General features: G+C 38.3%; 2 protein-coding genes and 1 long non-coding RNA gene across 3 annotated transcripts; all 3 read right to left on the bottom strand.

Moving 5' to 3' along the window:
• Positions 1-986: 986 nt before the first annotated feature.
• Positions 987-10063, bottom strand: LOC141351470 (tripartite motif-containing protein 16-like). The gene is made up of 6 exons (XM_073858335.1): positions 9482-10063; positions 9219-9314; positions 8776-9009; positions 8490-8649; positions 8320-8358; positions 987-2861 (listed from the first exon to the last, which is right to left on the bottom strand). Exons 1-6 carry the CDS (start codon positions 10061-10063, stop codon positions 2242-2244), a joined length of 1731 nt encoding a protein of 576 aa, XP_073714436.1. The 3' UTR covers positions 987-2241.
• A 2552-nt stretch (positions 10064-12615) lies between these two features.
• On the bottom strand, positions 12616-21164 carry LOC129443033 (tripartite motif-containing protein 16-like). Its single transcript, XM_073856378.1, has 6 exons — positions 20525-21164; positions 20277-20372; positions 18485-18718; positions 18198-18357; positions 18086-18124; positions 12616-14029 (listed from the first exon to the last, which is right to left on the bottom strand). The coding sequence occupies exons 1-6, from the start codon at positions 21113-21115 to the stop codon at positions 13488-13490; spliced, it is 1662 nt and encodes a 553-aa protein (XP_073712479.1). The 5' UTR covers positions 21116-21164; the 3' UTR covers positions 12616-13487.
• On the bottom strand, positions 15193-18040 carry LOC141350622 (uncharacterized). The gene is made up of 3 exons (XR_012358748.1): positions 17629-18040; positions 16585-16649; positions 15193-16218 (listed from the first exon to the last, which is right to left on the bottom strand). It is a non-coding gene; the product is annotated as an uncharacterized lncRNA (long non-coding RNA).
• Positions 21165-22038: the final 874 nt, after the last annotated feature.

A 22038-nucleotide genomic window follows, 5' to 3' on the forward strand; every position in this document is an offset into this window, starting at 1 on the left:
CTTTGTGTCTTCTCTGCCTGCATTGAAACTGTGCTATTTCTTTTAACAAGAACACTCCTTCAAATCTAAGGAAACGCGTAGAGGTAAGCCATTTTTATTCTGGTTATATTTTTAAATGAGCAATCTTAACAGTAGCTTGCAGAAAACTGTTTCATTGTGTAGTTAAAATATATACGACGTTATCATGAAAGAATTTTAAGCAAGTTAGCTATGCAGGCTGTTATTAACTATTTTTAGCCGGATAGTTCGCTGTATAATTAGTTACCTGTTTCACTTAAGTTTATTGTATTTGAAGCTTAGTGATCTGTTATTGTGAAATGACAATCAATCGCTATCAACACTGTTGTAAAATATAAATGACATTTTGACTAGCCATGCAGTGTATGATGCTTAAACAGGCAGGTGGATTGGAGGGCTCCCTATTAACTGAGATTGTTATTTTCAAAAGTTTTGCTTCCAAAATATATTAATACATTTATTTATGTATTACAATACATATGACATGCTAAAGCATATGAAATGTTTCTGAAATTATACTTTGTAAGGCTTATTTTATTTGTTAAAGGAAGGGAGACTGATTTCTAGATATGTATTTAATGTTTAAATCTTTTCTTTTGCAGAGAAAGCATGGTAGCCAACATTAAAAGGTATGTTACTGTAAAATCATCAAGGAAAAGAAACCTGGAAAGTGAGGAGGCTCCATCAACCAACAGATAGTAAAAGAAAACTCCTGTGAACCTGTGCTTAATTCAAGTTTTTACTACACTTAGGGGTGGTTTCCCGGACAGGGATTAGCTTAAACCAGGACTAGGCCGTAGTTTAACTAGGAAATATAACTAGTTTTAACAAACATGCCTTACTAAAAACGTTACCTGTGTGCATTTTGAAGTAAAATAAAGGGCCCTGATGTATTTTAAGATATGTAAGTGTAAGTTGTTTTCAGTTTGGACAGCTCTTTCATTTATTTTAGTCTAGGACTGGTCTAATCTCTGTCCGGGAAACTGCCCCTTAAACTGTTAAATAATTTAACAAATAAATCTTGAAATGAGACTTACTGCTCTCATATCCTTTTATTTCATTTGGTGCTAAAGGAATTTTTTTGGCTTTAAGGTTTTAGGCTAATGATAATTTTAATAGACATCAGTGTCTGATTAATTAATGCCTTCCTATTAATAGATTGGTGAGCCAAGTGTTTTTTCACATAATTTGAGTTTTGTGACAAAAATAATACGGCCATTATAAATCACAGTACTTTTGTACTTAAGTACATTTTGAGGCAGGTACTTTTGTACTTTTACTCAAGTAAAAATTTTAAGCAAGTACTTCTACTTTTACTTGAGTAATATTTTACCCTGGGTATCTTTACTTTTACTCAAGTACATGATTTGTGTAATTCGTCCACCACTGGTTTTGTGTGAAACAAGTCCGTGTTACTGTAGATCTGTTGCATTTTGGTTTTTTTATTTTTCGTCAACCTGGATACAAGTTCCAGAAAAACTCAACTTTAATTGCTGCAAAACTTTGATGTTTTAGTTAAGATGTATTTTGCGTGTTTCTGATGGCAGAAACAAGACTGTTACTGTACTGTAGGTCTGTTGATGCAATTTGTGGGTTTTTTTATCAGTCACATGCCAACCTGGATACAAAACCAAAACTGCAGTCACTAAAAAAACCTTGTTTTGAATTTGTTTGTCAAGGTGTGTTCAATGTGTTTGTAATAACAGAAACAAGACTGTCTTAGGTCTATTGTTGCATTTCAAGTATCCAGATTGATGGGTGACTGAACACAAACCCCTTTCTGGTGTGTGTGTGTGTGTGTGTGTGTGTGTGTGTGTGTGTGTGTGTGTGTGTGTGTGTGTATGTGTGTGTGTGTGTGTGTGTGTGTGTGTGTGTGTGTGTGTGTGTAAAAATCTTTTACTTTGTACACTGTTAACATGTTTAAAATAATTTTTTAAACCTCATTTTGTTGCTTTTTGGCTTTACTCTTTTTTTTTAGTTCAGCTTACTTACAATCGGTTTCCTTATATTTACAAGTAAAGTGAACAATAAAAAGAAGTTATCTCAACTAATGATTTTAAGTAAAGAGTACTTAACTTTACTTGATTCATAAGTTTAGTCTACTTGTACTGTTAAGTTTTGACAACTTAAAATGAATACTCTACCTTACTTGATGAATACGTTTAAGCTACAAATAATATAAAGTTTTGCCAACTTAAAAGCAATAAAGTAACTTACTTAAAATTATGAGGCAATCGGTTTCCTCACTTTTTTAAGTAAACTCAACTTCTTACATTTTACAGTGCAGGCTTCCAAAGGCTGTCCTACTATTTTCACATGACTGTATATTGTTGGATCACACAGTTTTACTGATCCAAAAAAAACTCTAAACCCAGGATAGAGAGGTTTAGTGAATGTGGTGTTGACTCTGTGGATGAGGGTCATTGTGTCAGAGACGCTGTAGAAGGACAGAGATCCTGCACTGTGATCCACATAAACACCTATTCTAGAAGATCTGGACACTTCAGGGAATTCAGTATGAATGTTATTGTGACTGAATGAACAACTGGAGTCAGAGCAGTACAAAGTCAAGGACTGATCATTACGTCCAAACACACACTCATAACCTCCCTTTCTGTTTATGCCCTTATATGACACTGATATATTCACCTGACCACTCCACTCAACCTCCCAGTAACAGCGTCCACTCACACTCTCAATACACAACACCTGAGCACAACCATCAAATCTGTCTGGATGATCATGATACAGCTGCGTTTTAGTGTAAGTAATCACTCTGTTCCCCTCAGACAGACAGAGACGTTTATGTGCTGTGTTTGGATCTGCAGTGAAGTGATGATAATCTGATGGAGGAAAATAAATTAGAAAATGTTAATTTCAATCATTAAAATCAAACTTATTTACAGTTAACAGAATGTATGTTATATTGATTATAATCATGTGTGTGTTGTTTGTGAAGTGTAAACATGATATTCATTGTCGAAGTCCCAAAGTTTAAAGAACGTCTCAGTTACATATGTAACCCTCGTTCCCTGAAGGAAGGGAACGAAGACGTCACGTCGTGACCGACGAATTGAGACTGTGACGAATTGGGAACCGCTTCGCCGGTGACCTATCTGCTTCGAGAAACCTTTAAAACGCCAATGAACTTGGCATGCAGATAATTGCATCTGCCGGCGCTGCCCCGCCGCACAGGTATTTAATAAGCGGCAGGTGCAGTTATCAAATCAGCTATTTTTTGCTGAGAAAGCTGGACAGAAAGAAAAATGTCCGGCCGATATCAGCAGTGGAACAGCAAATTGTGGCTACGGGACGTGACGTCTCCGTTCCCTTCCTTCAGGGAACGAGGGTTACATATGTAACCGAGACGTTCCCTTTCAGTCGGTCACTACGACGTCACGTCGTGACCGACGAATTGGGAATCCCTACCAAAGCGCCACTGAGGCTGACCCTTCCAGTGCCTGCGTAAACCCTCCGACTCTCCTCTTTAAGGGAACGGAAATGGGGTTGAAGCAGAGGCCGGTCACTACTTGTTCCTTAACCCACGACAGTGACTAGGCGAACTGGGAAGCGAACTCGTCAGGCGGAACTAAGATCGCTGCGGAAAGAAAACCCTCTAAGGGTCTACCACTAAGGTGATGGATAAAAAGACACGAGGTCTATAAAAATACACTCTCTTAGGAACACTAGAGAGGCGCGGAACGAACTCCGCTAAGGGAAACGTGGTAAATCATAAACTTTCCACGGAAATACTCACAAAGAAACCACTAGGGGGCGCAATGTGGCGCTAGCCTCACCCAGATAGTCAAGAATACATCTAGTAAGAGGCTGGCAGCCGATGCTCCGCAACATCGGTCACCAAGCGGTGGAAAAGACAAAAAACATCTTTTGTAACGTTTTTGCCTTAATGGCCTTCCATAAAGGTGCGGTTTCTGCGCAGCCAAAAAGAAAGGCTCCAAGCCGACACAGGAGCCGTTCCTCGATGCTCTCACTGATCTGACGAGAGAACTCGAGAGGATACCGGCTCAACACAAACACTGTAGAATCTAGTGAACGTATTAGGTGTCGCCCAGCCAGCAGCTCTACAAATATCTGAAAGCGAGGAACCACGAGCCAAAGCCCAAGATGAAGCCACGCTTCTGGTTGAATGGGCTCTCAAACCAAAAGGGCAGGGAATGCCCTGTTTCTCATAAGCCAGGGCGATTGTGTCTACAATCCAATGAGACATCCTCTGTTTAGTGACAGCTTTCCCTTTCTGCTGACCACCGTAACAGACAAAGAGCTGTTCTGAGGTCCGAAAGCTTTGAGTGCGATCCACATACACACGTAGTGCACGTACAGGACATAAAGCCATAGCTGGGTCTGCCTCTTCCAAAGGCAGAGCTTGTAAGTTCACCACCTGATTTCTAAAGGGAGTGGTGGGAACTTTAGGCACGTAGCCCGGCCGGGGTCTCAGTGTAACGCTATATTCAGCCGGCCCGAACTGAAGGCACGAATCGTTGACCGAAAATGCATGAAGATCCCCTATCCTTTTAATAGAAGCCAGTGCGAGGAGCATCAAAGTTTTCATAGTGAGAAACTTGACACTCAGCGTCTGCAGAGGCTCGAACGGGCAGTCCCGGAGGGCATTCAGCACCATGGACAGGTCCCAAGGAGGAATAGAGGGAGGACGCGAAGGATTCAGCCTCCGCGCACCTCTTAAAAACCTAATGACCAGATCGTGCTGACCCACAAATCTACCGTCTATGGGTGCGTGATGCACGGATATTGCAGCGATATCTACTTTAATAGTAGATGGTGACAGCCTCTTCTCCAAGCGGTGCTGGAGATATGAAAGCACAATACTGATCGACCATTCTCGTGGGTCCTCTCTTTGAGAAGTACACCAATCAACAAACAGGTTCCATTTCAGCGTATACGCCTGTCTCGTAGACGGCGCTCGCGCTGCAGCGATGGTGTTAGATACCGCCTGGGGTAAATCACCTACAACCTCCGCGCCCCGACCAGAGACCACACATGGAGGTTCCACAGATCGGGACGGGGGTGCCATAATGTGCCCCCTTCTTGAGACAGAAGGTCCCTCCTCAGGGGAATCCTCCAGGGAGGGGCTGTCGCGAGGAGAGTGAGCTCTGGAAACCAACTCCTGGTGGCCCAATATGGAGCAACTAAAAGAATTTTCTCCTCGTCCTCCCTGACTTTGCACAATGTCTGTGCAATGAGGCACACTGGGGGAAATGCGTATTTGCGAAGACCTCTCGGCCAGCTGTGCGCCAATGCATCCACGCCGAGTGATCCCTCGTTCAGTGAATAAAATAGGCGACAGTGTTGTTTCTGGAGATGCAAACAGATCTATCTGCGCTCTGCCGAAACGTCTCCAAATCAGCTGGACCGACTGAGGGTGGAGTCGCCACTCGCCGGGACGCGCTGCTCGGGAAAGCGCGTCTGCCGCTGCATTGAGCGACCCCGGGATGTGAATGGCACGAAGAGACCTCAGATTCTTCTGACTCCAAAAAAGGAGATGGCGGACGAGATGCGACATGTGACGAGAGCGCACTCCGCCTTGGCGATTGATATACGCAACAGTCGCAATGTTGTCTGTGCGAACTAATACATCTTTGCCTCTCAACTCGCTGCTGAAGCGGACGAGCGCAAGATACACAGCCCACAGTTCTCGGCAATTTATGTGCCAATGCAGCTGGGGTGATGTCCATACTCCTGAAGCTGCAAGCTCGCCATACGTGGCTCCCCACCCCGTGTTGGAGGCATCTGTGCATACTATTGCATGTCTGGAGACCTGTCTCAGTGGCACCCCCGCCCTGAGAAACGCTGGGTCTGACCACGGGGTGAAAGTGAGACGGCATTTCGGTGTGATCGTGACACGGTGAAAGCCGGTGAGCCACGCTCTCCTCGGGACTCGGTCATGAAGCCAATGCTGAAGCGGTCTCATATGCAGCAAACCGAGCGGTGTTACAGCCGCGGCTGCAGCCATATGCCCCAGTAATTTCTGAAATTGTTTCAGAGGGACCGCATTCTTGCCCGAGAACGTATTCAAGCAAGCCAGAATCGACTGAACGCGCGCCTCCGTGAGACGTGCTGTAAGATTGACCGAATCCAATTCCATGCCGAGAAAAGAGATCTTCTGTGTCGGGCACATTTTGCTCTTCTCTCGGTTGACCTGAAGACCGAAACGGGCGAGGTGTTTGAGCACCCGATCTAGATGAGTGCAAAGCATTTGACGCGACTGTGCTATAATGAGCCAATCGTCGAGATATGCCAAGATGCGAACACCGCTCTCTCCTAGAGGCTTTAAAGCCTCTGGGGAGAGAGAGAGAGCCCGAGCGGTAAGACTTTGTACTGATATGCTCGTCCCTCGAACGCAAAGCGGAGAAACGGCCTGTGCCGGGGAAGTATTGAGACATGAAAGTACGCGTCCTTCAGGTTGATGGCTGCAAACCAATCCTGTGGGCGAATGCATTAAACTATGGTTTTCTGCGTAAGCATTTTGAACGGCATCTTGTGAAGTGCTCGATTCAGAACGCGCAGATCCAGGATCGGTCGCAACCCGCCGCTTTTCTTGGGTATATATTTGCCGCATCAAGAAGTCGAACATGGACGGAAAGACATCTTTAAAAAGACGCTTAACGCCTGTGAGCAGTGAACGGCTGTCTTTAAAAAGACGCAAGTTCAACTGCAGCTCTTTTAGGGAAATCACTCTTTCAGATGTGTAGTTGATGAAGCACACAGGGAGGAGAACGCACACACTCAACTAAAGAGAGTGAAAGCGATCACGAAGATCAAAAAGGTGGTGGAAACACTATGCGAGCCCCGCTGTGGTGCCTTCGCCCAACCAACTAGCACGCAGAGATCTATTCCAGGTAAGAGAGATAAAGCAGCTTCTCGTGAGCAGTTTAGTCTGCCAGCTTTCGAAGCTAAAAAGCTGATTTGATAACTGCACCTGCCGCTTATTAAATACCTGTGCGACGGGGCGGCGCCGGCAGATGCAATTATCTGCATGCCAAGTTCATTGGCGTTTTAAAGGTTTCTCGAAGCAGATAGGTCACCCGCGAAGCGGTTCCCAATTCGTCACAGTCTCAATTCGTCGGTCACGATGTGACGTCGTAGTGACCGACTGAAAGGGAATTAGTGTTTATAGAAACATTGTTTTTATGTAAAATGAAAATAAATAGCTTTTTGATCTCAGATATGTTTCACTGTGGGCAAGCATAGAAATGAAGAGTTTGGTTCCAAAACGCAATAAATCCATTTTGACAAATTTTGGTAAAAACGTGTTTTCTATACCAAGAAAGTGACAAGATGAAAACAACTATTTTCTGTTACAAACTTTCACACAGCATCTTTAGGTTATAAACACATAAAAAATTCAAATCCATAAGTTGATTTTCAAAGATTTATTATAAAAACGGATTATTTTTTCCACAAAATGCAATAAATCCATGACAAGTTTTTATTCAAAATGCTATAAATCTATTGAATCAATAGCCTATATAAATGTGCATTCATCTTTGCCATGTTATATTCATTTAGTTGACTAGTTGTACACACTAATTAAAAATATAAACATTAATGTTATTAATCAAAACACTTACTTTGTCATATTAAGATCACTGTCATTGCGGTTACTTGACGTCTTCGCTTAACGTCTTTCACAGAGATCAGCTGTAAAATGTTTTTGGTCCTGCTCGATTTTGGTTGACTTTGAGTAAAATTATGGAAAGTTTTTCATAAGATCCTCTGGGGTCAATGTTTTAGAATGAGAAGCTTGATGCTGTCGGGAGAACAAGCACCCGTCTCCCGAGTGCCTCTCGCGGAAATTATTAGATGTTGATGGCTTACGTTTCTTTCCCATCACAAAAAACCATTACAGGTTTACCATTTCAATTAAAGTATTATTTTGTTTTGTTTGTTGATCACAAAGCACAAAGTAGATGAGGAAAACTAGGACTCCATGTACTCAGCACGCCGCCATGTTTGTTTACATTGCGTGAATGGTGAGCTGTGGGATTTATTGCATTCTGTAAAAAAGGGGGAGTGGCTTTTATCGCATTTTGGGAAAAAAGGGAGAAAAGATGACAGAATAACACGGCGGATATTGGATTTTGCGTAAAATTAAGAATTTACTTTTAACTACTGACCTGATATAATGCTGATTTTGGCATTAACTCATTTTTTTCAAAAATGGCGTTTATTGCGTTTTGGAACCAAACTCTTCAAATGTTGTTTCTGTTTATTCTGCACATTCAGTTTGATTTATCATTATACAGTGAAGTGCTGGAGACTCACATTTTAGGAACTCCTCCCTGGTCTTGGGCTCAGGAGTAACTAAAAAACATTAAAACAGCAATATTTATATTTTGCATTTCTACAAAATATAATATAGTTATTATATGATGTGTGCCTTTGTAGCTGGATTATTGCTCATAGAATACTGTAGAAAGAAATAGGTGCTTTACTTATATCAAATATCTTTTTTATCTCTTCTCTACAGAAATCCTTCCGTTTCTCTCTCAGATGAGACACAGATTTTCCTACATCATCAAAAGAGATGAGAGAGCTGACAGTGATGCTGAGTGAGTCTGAAGATCCAGGAGGAACAGAGAGAGACTGAAAACTCTACACAAACACAAAGACAAACAACACAAACATAAACTCATGACACTGACACATTTCATATAATCTCAGTAAAACATGCTTTTCACTTCCTAAAGATCACTGTTGTGTTTTTCAGATCTCTGTTACCTGGAGGAAATGGATGTGATCATCTGTGTGTGAAAGCTGCTCCAGCTCAGCGTCTCTCCTCCTCAGATCATCAATCTCCTGCTCCAGTCGCTTCAAGAGTCTCTCAGCTCGACTCACTGCAGTCTTTTCCTGATCTCTGATCAGCTGTGTCACCTCAGATCGTCTTCTCTCAATGGATCGGATCAGTTGATTAAATTTCCTCTCAGTGTCGTCCACTGCTGTCTGTGCAGAGCGCTGTTAGGACACACAGAGAGAGGAGCATTAGAATCAGCAGCATTCATTCAGCTCTTACTGGTACATCACACAGTCTGTTACACACAGTGAACTTCAGTGAAAGTCATCCAGCACTGAACTCCTCACTGACTGATTGGATGAGAGTCTTAACTGAGTCTGAAACAGATCTGAAACAGCAGACAGCAGTTGTTCTTCTGATCAAAACTCACCTTATGAGTCTTCACAGCCTCTCTTAGGTCCTGAAGCTGCTTCTCTTTCTCCTGGATTCTCTGCTGGGATTTTCTCTGTGTCTCCTTCAGTTCTTTCTATTGAATGTGAAAAAAAACAATAAAAAATGTACATTCGAGTGAACATTTTTACTAGTTAAACTCTGCGAATCCAACCTTGGGTGATGGGTAAAACGTGACGTCTTATGCTTTATTTTAAAAAAGTTTGATTGATTTAAAAATCACTCATTGCTTTATTCTCTTACCTGTTTCTCAGTCCTATCTTCTTCGGCTGATATAGTATCATGATTTTTATGATTCCCCACCATGCACAGATAACATATACAGAGCTGATCAGTTTTACAGTAAATCTCTAAAAGTTTCTCATGTTTCGGGCAAATCATCTGCTGAAGTCGTCCAGTGGCATCAATCACTTTGTGTCGTCTATCAGATTGAAGTTCTTCATGAAGTTTAAAATGATTTTGACAGTAAGAGTTCAGACACACCAGACAGGACTTGACAGCTTTGTGTTTTTTCTCAGTACAGACGTCACACTTCACATCTCCAGGTCCAGCATAACTGGGAGAAGGTTGATCAGTCTGGAGTCTTGTATTCTTCAGTATCTCCACCATCTGAGACAACACCCCATTCTTATTTAAAACAGGTCTTGTAGTGAAGGTCTGTCTGCATTGAGGGCAGCTGTAGACTCTCTTCTGATCCCAGTAGTCTGTAATACAGCTCATACAGTAACTGTGTCCACAGGGAATGGTCACTGGATCCTTCAGTAGATCCAGACAGATTGTACAGATAAACTGATCCTGGGCCACAGAAATACTGGCTTCTGCCATTTTAACGTATACAAACAGAAAGACAGAAAGACGTAACACACAACAGCCGGAAAACAGGTTTAGTTTCATTTTCCCTGAACTCAAGTATTTCCTGGTTGTGTTTATGAAATGTGTGCAAACAGGTGTGTCAATCATATAATAAAGTCCACAAGATGTCAGTCTCATACAGAAACTCACAAAGACTAAACACAGGTGGGAAAATACTCTAGTTTGTTATATGAATGGAGGGGCACAATGAATCAATGTTTATTTTTGTGTGAACACAGTAGCCTTTAGCCTAACCTGACATGCACCTCTCAGAAATTGTAACAACACGTCAATGCTATGCAGACCAGCGCTGTGATTGGTCTGCTAGAACCCCTCCCTCAGGTCAAAAACTTTGCATTGCATTTCCTCGCATACCCACTTGCATTGATAAAAAAACAACAATTGTCAAGTTGAGGAGTGATATTTAACAAATCAAGCACCACAAGGCTTACCTCTGTCACTGCTGATGCTTCTCCAACAACGTACAAAACAAGCTGTTACTTCTTCTTCTGCTTTTGCCTTGAAAGTGTAACATGCTCAGATCTCCATGTGTAATTGCACGTCGATGCAAACAACGACACAAGTATAAATGAAAACTGACGGCAGTCCTACGCAAAAATATCAAACATGCTTTAGATGCTAATATATGCAGAATTGGCATTGCATTTTAAAGAAATCTAAACCAAGAAACAGCAACGTAAAAAAGGGGGCGTTTAGTGAAATAAAAACGGTGACTGGATTTTCACTCCTTTGACACCACAGCCTGTGTAAAGCCTTAAGTATAGTTCAGTTTTTATACTTACAGACTTTAATGTTATTTATACTGAAAACATACACAGCTTTTAATAAGACAATTGCCTTACTTCATTGAACATGCAGTAATTCATTATGTAAATAAGATTTAAATGAGAAATTATGACCTTGTCTTTGAATGGTTATGGGGGGCTGCACAAAGTGACATCCGTTTGCTCAGAACATGTCCCATGCATTAGACTGTTGAGGTTTAATGGGCAGATTTTTATTGTTACAGGGTGGTTGTTTACACACACAGGCAACACAATTGTGTTTAAACAACATATAAAAGTTTATTTCTTTTATTAGGTGACCTTTAACTAATATTTCGATTCTGTGATTTTACTAGAATGGATAGCTGACTGTGAACAAAAGACAATTAAAGCATGAAGATGACAGCCATGTATTAGAGCTGCTTTAGGTAAATGCCTCCATTGAATATGCCTGACAGTCTGACACTGACTATAGGTAATATTTAATAAACGTTTATAAAAGTTGCTTTAGTCTTTTAAAGGGATAGTTCACCCAAAAAAATTTATTCTGTCATCATTTACTCTCTCTTGTTGTTACAAACCCATTTAAATTTCTTTGTTCTGATAAACAGAAAGTAAGATATTTTGAGAAATGTTTGTAACCAAACCGTTTGTGGACCCCATTCACTTCCATAGTAGGACAAATAATATTATGGAAGTAAATAAGACACTGGAAGACTTAATAAGACACTGTTGCAATTGCTAAAAGAGGACAGTTAGTGCAGTGACAGTCAAGGGACAAATGCCTAACTAAATGAAACATTAATCACTATAATGGTGACTTCAAATGAACCCATTACAAACACAAACTGGAGATTTAATGTGATACATTTTCTGGTAAGTGTCTATTTGACTTATGATTACATCACGTCTATAATAACTGCCGTCCGAATATTCCCTCTGGTAGGCTAATGTAAGATTGAGAAATATTTTTTAAAAACTGCTATGTTAATCAGTGGCAGGTTATAAAGAAAGTGTTAAGGACTGTATTCACGTCTTCAAAAGCATCATACGTTTTGTCAAACTTGAGATTTCCTTTTATGTTAATTAACTCAAAACTCAGTGGCTATAGGATAATTTTGTACTAATGTTATACATTGTGAATGTATGCTTGCATTGTTGATCAAAGTCACAGTGCTTTCATTGCCACACAACGAGTTGGCATTTTTTTCTTAGTAGAGCAGCAAACTTAAAGGGATACTCCACTTTTTTCAAAAATATGCTCATGTTTTGAAATAAGTTATTTATTTTTCATTTTTACCTGAAGTTCATACAAAAGTGAAATTTCTGCTTTTTTATTTGATGTCAGCTCTAAAAATATGCTGTTTGCTCTTTGAACTTAAGAGAATTGTGCCTGAAAAGTCCTGGAAAAGACAGATTTTCATTTGATGTTTGAGATTAAGAAGATAATGGGAACCCTGAATATGCTTTACTATAAGAAAGCCACAATAAAGTTCACAATCAAAGTTCTAACCGCTTGCTTAAAAAAAAAACTTTTTACTTTTACTTCAAATACTTAAGTACATTAAATATCAGAAAATTACTTTTGATACTTAAGTACAGTATATATCAGATACTTTAAGACTTTTACTTGAGTAATATTTTAAAAGACAACTTTCACTTCTAGTCTTTTTCTAGTGCAATACTTGTACTTTTTTCAAGTATTGCTTTCTAACACTGAGTTACAGTAAACATCTTCAGTTCAAGAATTTTATTTGAATCAAAGCCATGGTCATTATATTGATAGCACCTCTACTGTTTAAATATAACACACAAAAAGACATAATTAAGATAACTAAATTGTTGCCAGATTTTTGTCATCTATTGCATTTAATATTTTGACTTTCTTCATCATTTTAGTATTACTTTCTGTCTTTCTCCAGGTAAAGAGTAATCAAAATCAACATTTCGAGACAGGAAAATTTCCACAATTTAGTTAATTTGACACAGAATGACCCAGCAGGTGTTTGCTAATAACTCAATCATCACTTCATTATCTTATTAATTTCAACACTGATTCAATACACAATTTTTCTAACACCCTGGGTGTGGATTATATATACACAAAGCAGTGTTAATTTAACACTGGGGATTTTGCCATGCAAGTGTCAATGAGAAAATAAATACATACACTATGTGACAGCATCATCTCGATACATCCACATGTGTGTTTACCAAGCTGTTACATTCACCCGAATCTGCTGAAGAAGAGACTCAGCTTAACCATCAATAAAAAGAAAAGAAACAAAATCCAACAAAGTAATAAAGTTCTGCAAGAAAAACTGTATTCATATTGATATTGTACTAGAATACTTGCTGTAGTATTTAATATTTAAAATATCAGTCCCTGTGATTTTATAATAAACATTTGCACAATAAATGTACACAGTGGGTCACTGAATGTAAAGCAATCCTTATACACAGTGAGATGCTGTATGTGCTGTTATGCTCATTAGTCCTGTCTTTACAATCATTGTTAGATGCAGTGAGAAGTTTTTTACTTAGATACATGACTGTGCTTCATTTTATTGACATTGTCAGTATTAGACACTTAATTCATGGTTGTAAATTCATTATTGAGTAACAATTGTTAGATAACACAGTTTCACTGATCCATAATGAAAATAAAACCCAGGATAGAGAGGTTGAGTGAATGTGGTGTTGACTCTGTGGATGAGGGTCATTGTGTCAGAGACGCTGTAGAAGGACAGAGATCCTGCACTGTGATCCACATACACTCCTATTCTAGATGATCTGGACACTACAGGGAGTTTAGTTTGTTTGTTATTGTGCCAAAATGAATAACTGAAGTGAGAGCAGTACAATCTCCAGGACTGATCATTACGTCCAAATACACAATCATAACCTCCTCCCTTTCTGCTGATGCTCTTATATGACACTGATATATACACCTCACCACTCCACTCAACCTCCCAGTAACAGCGTCCACTCACACTCTCACTACACAACACCTGAGGATAACCATCAAACCTGTCTGGATGATCAAGATACATGTATGGCTGGACTGTGTCATTGTAAATAATCACTCTGTTCCTCTCAGACAGACGGAGATGTTCATTTGCTGTATTTGGATCTGCAGTGAATTGATGATAATCTGATAGAGACAAATAAAAAAATCTGTTAAAAATTAAATTTTGATAATTTAAAGGAAACTTCAATTGTTTTAGCCTTTATTGGCAATTAAGAAGTTAACGCAGATCATTTAGAGAAATAATCTGATCTGTTTGTTATATTCATCATAATCCTGTGTGTAAAAATATGTTTGTGAATGTATGAGCAGTACATTCATTGCTATAATTGAATATTAGTCCATCTTATAGTTTCTATTTCATCTCATAATTATGTTCCTGTAACCATAAGTTATTTATTTCTGTTTGTTCTTCACATCCAGTGTTACCGATTATCAAGGTTTTACTTTTATCCGAAGTGACTTACAAATGATTACACAAAGCAGGTGTTCTTTTTATAAAAGGACAAAATATGAGTAATTTCAACAAACCACCATAATTGTGATCAGTGTTTGGTTTAGTTGACACAAGACTCTTGACTTTCACAAAGTTAAATCTTTTGTGGCGTGTGGCTCGTGTTTCCTTTGTTTTAATCGCAAATGAAGAGAATTACATAATGAATTTGTAAAAAATCTTTTAATGAAAGTTAAGAGATTAAGAGAAATAAATTAAGAGAAAATGCTTCCCTGCCAATGACGAGTATTTCCTGCAATCCATAATACCTTTATTATCCACCAGGTGGCGGATTCTTCCGCAACTTATAAAACCCGAAAGTTTCGCGGCAAACAGCTGTATATGTCTGTGTATGGATTGCTCTGAATCTGATCTCTATCAGAAGTTTTTCACAAAAATTGAATTATCTCAGCTTTTTGCTTAAAATTTGGCATTTTTTTAAAAACCTACCCATATTTGAGAGGTGATAAAAAGAGAAATAATGAAGTTAGGCTGAATTTTTTTTTGAAAGCAGAGGCTCTGTTCTTTCATTTGATATATTGTATGTTTATATATTAAAAAAATTCTGGAAGGCATTAACCTTTGTGAAAATCATGAAAAATGGTTGCTAGATGACAACTTTTAAAAAACGCTTGCGGGGAAAGAATTAAGGCCAGTATTATTGTAATAAGACTCACTTTCTACATCACAACAGAGGCGAAATCTGAATAACCTAATTGTTCACAGGCTTGCAGAAAATGGTTTACAAAAACAAAGTTACTGGTTGTTCTTTTTCACATTTTCTAGGTTGATACACTCTAAAAATGGTTGGGTTAAAAACAACCCAATTGGCAACCCAGCGCTGGGTAAATATTGGACAGAACACATGCTGGGTTAAAGTAACCCAGCACGTTGGGTAACACATTTTAACCCAGCAGGTTGGGTTGTTGAGAAAACCCAACATGTAGTCATTTTAACAATTTATAGGATTAATATTCTGGGTTTTGGGTTATTCTTGCTGGGTTATTTTTATCATGTGCTTTATTGTAAATCAAGACCATTGTTAACAGCAAATTAATGTTTATTTGACTGCAAAATAACTACAAACTCTTACATTTTTACAGTTGTAAGTTGCAAAATCATTTAAAGGACTGCTTACTGACCCAAGTATAAATATATTTATAAAATATCATAAATTATGAAGTAACAATGTAACAGGTTGAATCAATTTGTTTGAATTTAAGACAGAATTTGTCATTTTACAGTATATAAATGAAATACTGAAATGTACATAAACAAAACTACAGCAGTGTAAGAAAAGAAACAATGTAATTGTTAAATTTAAAAGTAACATCATTCATAGATGTGTAAAGTTTTTTTACAGAACAAATGTTTTAAGTTTCACAGAATGGAATGTATTTGACTAAAAATACTTCATTTATTAAAGTTACTCGTCGCGAACAAAGATGTACAAAGGATTCGAACAGGAGAGAATTCATCCATTTAAAAAATGACAGACTACAGGAATTCCCATAGAAGCACATTGCCTGGGGTATTTATTTTCAAGCACTTAAAATGCCTTTAAACCAGAGACTGTAAAAAATATGCAAGTAGTGTCTGTGACGTCACCCATTGGTTTGTGAAGAGCATTTTTGAAGCTTAAAGTAGGCGGTGCGTGCCATCGCCATCTTGGCCGAATTGCAGTTTAAGTCACTTCCGTATTCAGAGAGACTGATTGAGAAAAAAGATTGAGAGATCTGCTGCATGTTTCCCATGGCCAGGACGAAAGGAAAGGGTTTCGAGGATTCTGTCCAGAGAGAAATTCCACCACATTTGTTGCAATCTACAAAAGAGGAAAAAACTTTGAGTGGTCTGAACTGAATTATCAGATTTAAGTATTCAGAAAACCATGTGGGCCAAGTAAATTATACATTTTATAAAAATTATAAGGTTTCTTTTGCATCCCTGGCTGCATTACCACCACGTGTGAGATTTTTTTTCCAAAAATGCAATGGCCTGTCGTCGGTTTGCATAAGACTTTGGTGTTACACTCCTTTAACTGTTGTGCCAACAACAAAGGCTGCAAACCACACAGACTGACAAATAGGATGATCTGAATATAAATAAAGTGCTGCAGAACTAAAATGTAGCAAATAATTAAGACATTCCCAATACATTTTAAATAGGAATTATTAAATGTTATACTTACTGGCTGAAGTTGTATGAAGGTCTTGCTAGCATCATCAATGGATGGACGTTAAAACTCTGCACACTCTAAAAAAAGAATGGGAAAACAACATCACATCTAATCTCTGCAAAAAACATAACATCTCTGATACAGTATCAGCCACAGATCAGAGGGTTGGTCAATATAAATTTGAAATCACAGAAGACAACCCAAAAATATTATGAAATGAATATAAAATAGTAACTAAATACGATACGACTCAATAACACATCTAATTTCATTATAACACATATACATGTTTGTTAACCGATAGTCACTTCCACGCAGCCTCCGTCTTGGTGACAAATACGTTTATATTTTCAAGTTCATGTCCAATCACTTAAATTATTGTTTTTATTTTAAAAGAGAGGAACAAGCAATATACATACAAGACACCGGTTCTTTGAAACGCTGTTTCGTTTTCATTTATCGACGCGTTACCTGCCGTACCGACTGTGAAATGAATGTGCTGCTTGTCGTCCCTGCCTCAGTGACAGAGTAGACGCCGGCTCGAGCCGAGCCTCCGTGATCCTCCGCCGCCGCCGGTTAACATGTGCTCGCGCCTCGCGGTCTGTCTTTACATATCGAATGACAAGAAAGCAACTCGTTTGTCGCTAAATTTAATTTAACAGCGTTGCTTTCGCTTGTTAAGCTGGGAAAGGGAAAACTGTGCGCGTGTGTGACATAAGAAGCCGAAGTGGGGTTGCGGAGGTCGACTCGGTACCGGTTTTGACTCGCTTTGTTAAAGGCTTAAGTTACAGAAATTGTCATGAGTTAACGTAATCAACCGTGTGATGGGGATTTTGTAACACCGTTTTTATTAATTTTATTAATATGCCATATCAAACATCTTAGAATGATTATTCGAGTCATTTTGTGTAAATGGCGATCTGAGGTAACAGTCGTCATTCCTCCAAATTATTACACCCGTCGTCTTAGTCTGTATAAATTAACACGTTGCTGTCTCGCAAAATGTTATAATCTTGTTTATATTCATGAAATGTTCACAAAAACATATAAACTTACCTTGAAACAACTGCTTCAGTGACTCTGTCCTTCCATGACGACCGTTGCTGAGCACATTCAAACATCAAGGGCGCGAATCACATGAGCCTCTTCAAAAAACCCAACATAATAACCCAGCAGTTTTAACCCAACACCTAGAAAACTGAAACTACCCAAAAAGTGTTTAAAATGTAAAAAAATAACCCAGCAAAACAACCCAACAGACTCAACCCAGCATTTTGGGTTAAAAAATAACCCAGCCATTTTTAGAGTGTAGAAGCCCTGGGGACCCAATTTTAGCACTTAAACATGGAAAAAGTCAGATTTTCAGGCTACTTCTCCTTTAATCACTTACAAAACTGGTTTTAAAATTATATATATTTTAAAATGAATAATTATACACATTTTTATTAGCATCTTAAAATGAAATAAAAATCTGTATATGTAGTATGTTTATTTGTTGTTTGTTGAGACTCACATTTTAGGAACTGCTCCCTGGTCTCGGGTTCAGGAGTAACTATATTTGAAAAAAAATATTCAGATTTAGAGGGGATATTCTAGCATTTCTACAAAAGAAACATGTTCTTTACCTCTGTCAAATATCTTTTCTATCTCGTCTTTGCACAAATCATCCAGTTTCTCTCTCAGATGAGACACATATTTTCCCACATCATCAAAATGGCTAAAAAAACTGACAGTGATGCTGAGTGAGTCTGTAGATCCAGGAATAACAGAGAGAGACTGAAAACTCTACACAAACACAAAGACAAACAACACAAACATAAACGGATGACACTTAATACACAAATTAATATAACATTTTAAAATCTCCTTTACTTCCTAAAGATCACTGTTGTGTTTTTCAGATCTCTGTTACCTGGAGGAAATGAATGTGATCATCTGTGTGTAAAAGCTGCTCCAGCTCAGCGTCTCTCCTCCTCAGATCATCAATCTCCTGCTCCAGTCGCTTCAAGAGTCCTTCAGCTCGACTCACTGCAGTCTTTTCCTGATCTCTGATCAGCTGTGTCACCTCAGATCGTCTTCTCTCAATGGATCGGATCAGTTGAGTAAAGATCCTCTCAGTGTCGTCCACTGCTGTCTGTGCAGAGCGCTGTTAGGACACACAGAGAGAGGAGCATTAGAATCAGCAGCATTCACTCAGCTCTTACTGGTACATCACATTATATGCTTTGCACCATGAAGTTCTTCATTTAATTGTCACCATCGTTGAGATTCATACTCTGATTCTTGATGTCTGTGCATCCCAAAAGCACACCAGTTAATTTTTGTCCATAGTTCTTAAAAGCCCTTAATGACAAATTGCTGTAAGAGTGCTGGATCTCATTTTGAGTAAATCAATACATTAGATATGATCTTTAAAATTATGTACCAACCACCACAAAATTGCATTATTAACTTTACCATTACAATTTTTTTACACACAAAGTTAATGCAACCAGATTAAATCTAGCAAACAAAATCTCAAGGGTAAATAGTCCGACAAAAACAAACACTGATCACACTGAACAGTGACTTTAAATTAAACACAACATCTAAACCTAATAAGTGAATTGTGTTTTTTCTACAGCAATATTTTTACAGAACATTCAGAAATAATGTTTTATAACAGTTTTAAAATAATAAAATGCAACGTTTCTCTATAATTGACATAGGCAAAAAAGTAAATATAGAAAACAGTTGTTTTAAACATTGTGTGAACATTAAAACATTGTCATAACGTTTTAAAATGGTAGAATGCAATATTCCTCTAATATTCAGACAACCCAGAAACATTCTTGAAAACTGGACACTTTTTATGTTGGCAGAATGTTTTGGGGAACACTGGGAACTTTCATGGAACGTTCTTAGATTTTTTCTCTGTTAGCTGGGCATGCGCATCTATTATCTGGCTTAGTAAGTATCTATTACTTGCGTTTGTTGTTTTTTTCCAATTGATTTTAATGACAAAACACAAAGTTAATATTACTTGAGCAATTCCATTTAAATTTACGAATGTATTTGAGCACAAATAAAAAAAAGAGACTGCAAGTAAGTCATTGAAATAAACGTGACATTTTGAAGTAGAAGATAATATTTGTTTGTAAAACATACTTGGATAATGCTAAGGTTTTTTTTTACAAATTCTAAAAACAATTTTTACAGTGCAGCACTGACCCAGCTAACAGAGATTAAGTTCCTTGAAAGTCTCCAACGTTCCTAAAAACTTTGTGCCAACATAAAAAGTGTCCAGTTTTTTTTTTACATGTTTTAAGAACACTTCTTGGTTTGTCGTCTGAAGGTTAGAGAAATGTTACATTCTATCTTCAAATGGTAGGACAATGTCATGTTTTAATGTTTTCACAATGTTTAAAACAACTGTTTTTTATATTTACTTTTTTGCATGTTGTGTAAATGATAAAGAAACATTGCATTTTATTATTTTAAAACTGTTATAAAATCTTATTTCTGAATGTTCAGTAAAATATTGCTGTGGAAAACACAATTCACTTATTATACTGAGATGTTGATGTTTTGTTTAATTTAAAGTTACCATTATGGTGATCCGTGTTTGTTTTAGTCGGCCTCTTGACCCTTAACATTTTGCTTTGCTAATTGTTTCCTGGTTGCATTAACTTTGTGTGTGATCAGTTCTTATGATCAAAACTCACCTTATGAGTCTCCACAGCATCTCTCAGCTCCTGAAGCTTCTTCTGCCTCTCCTGGATTCTCTGCTGGTATTTTCTCTGTGTCTCCTTTAGTTGTTTCTGTTAAATGTGGAAAATTAATAAATCAGAAAAACTGTATTATTTTAATGTGAATATGTGTTTTATCAAAAGTTATAAGGCTTTTCAATTGTGTAGCTTTATTATAGAGTAGAACCGATCACATGAACACATTCAGTGCTTTCATCTCCTACCTGTTTCTCTGTCCTCTCCTCTTCAGTTGATATAGTGTTGTGATTTTTGTGCTTCCCCACCATACACAAATAACATATACAGAGCTGATCAGTTTTACAGTAAATCTCTAAAAGTTTCTCATGTTGAGGGCAGATCATCTGCTGAAGTCGTCCAGTGGCGTCTGTCACTTTGTGTCTCCTTCCTGAGTGAAGTTCTTCATGACGTTCCAAATGAGTTTGACAGTAAGAGTTCAGACACACCAGACAGGACTTGACAGCTTTGTGTTTTCTCTCAGTACAGACGTCACACTTCACATCTCCAGGTTCAGCATAACAGTGATCAGGACGAGCAGCTTGTAGTTTTGTCTTCTTCAGTTTCTCCACCACTTCAGCCAGCATGATGTTTTTACCTAAAACAGGTCTTGGAGTGAAGGTCTGTCTGCACTGAGGGCAGCTGTAGACTCTCTTCTGATCATCCTGATCCCAGTAATCTGTAATACAGCTCATACAGTAACTGTGTCCACAGGGAATGGTCACTGGATCCTTCAGTAGATCCAGACAGATTGGACAAATGAACTTGTCCTGTGTCCATGAAATACTGGCTTCTGCCATGTCACTGTATGTACACAAAGACAAAAAGATAAAAACGACAACCTGATAGGTTCAGGGAAACTAAAACTAAGATTTTCTAGGTGTGTCAGTGTCAGTGTCTCAACATGCACAAATAGGTGTGTCAATTATATAATAATAAACCTCCTACCCCTCTCTGCCGCCCATATCTACTGTCAAAAAAATAACATAATGCAGCCCCCAGAATGATATTTATTAACTTCCATATCTTTTGATAAATGATTTTACCATTGACATGTCATGTCTGTGTTAAACACGGGTGTAGTCGTCCTCCCACTTACCAAGTGCTTGGGAGGTGCGCTCCTTTGGCATCTTCCGTTGCTTAGCAACCATGACCCAAGCTGACAGCGAGAATCAGATTTTAATAATTCGTTCCAGACAACTCAGATTTCGGATGTTATGTTCTACCTTTGACCTCAATGTTTTCCAGTCAATCACGCGTCACAGCACATTAAAGACTGCCAAAACGATGTACATTATTTTAATTTATTAATCAAACTTACATAAGAGACGTTGTTCATGTCATTTTGTGCTGTAAAAATACTATAAAGTTAATGTTTTTACATTGTGACATAATTTAGCTTGCTGTAATTTCAGTGGAAGAATCTTGGGAGTCTAATGATGCATCTCGGTATGGTCGGGGGGTTCAACGTGCCATCAATTGTCCGAATTTAAGTGTCGTTCTAGACAATTTATTCTCGGGTTTGAGGTCATAAATATCAGAGTTGTCTGAAACACAGCATAATCGCTTATCTGTACCTCATGTCAATCATGTCATTATTATTATGCGATCATTTGATAGTTTTCAATCATGTGACCTGTGAAAAAACTGTGCGGTGATTGCCAGGAAAATTCTGTAAACAAATACTGTTTAAAATAGTAAAGACAACTAAAGACAAATAAAC

The sequence above is a fragment of the Misgurnus anguillicaudatus genome, chromosome 2 (assembly GCF_027580225.2).
Source record: "Misgurnus anguillicaudatus chromosome 2, ASM2758022v2, whole genome shotgun sequence".
Taxonomy (NCBI): domain Eukaryota; kingdom Metazoa; phylum Chordata; class Actinopteri; order Cypriniformes; family Cobitidae; genus Misgurnus; species Misgurnus anguillicaudatus.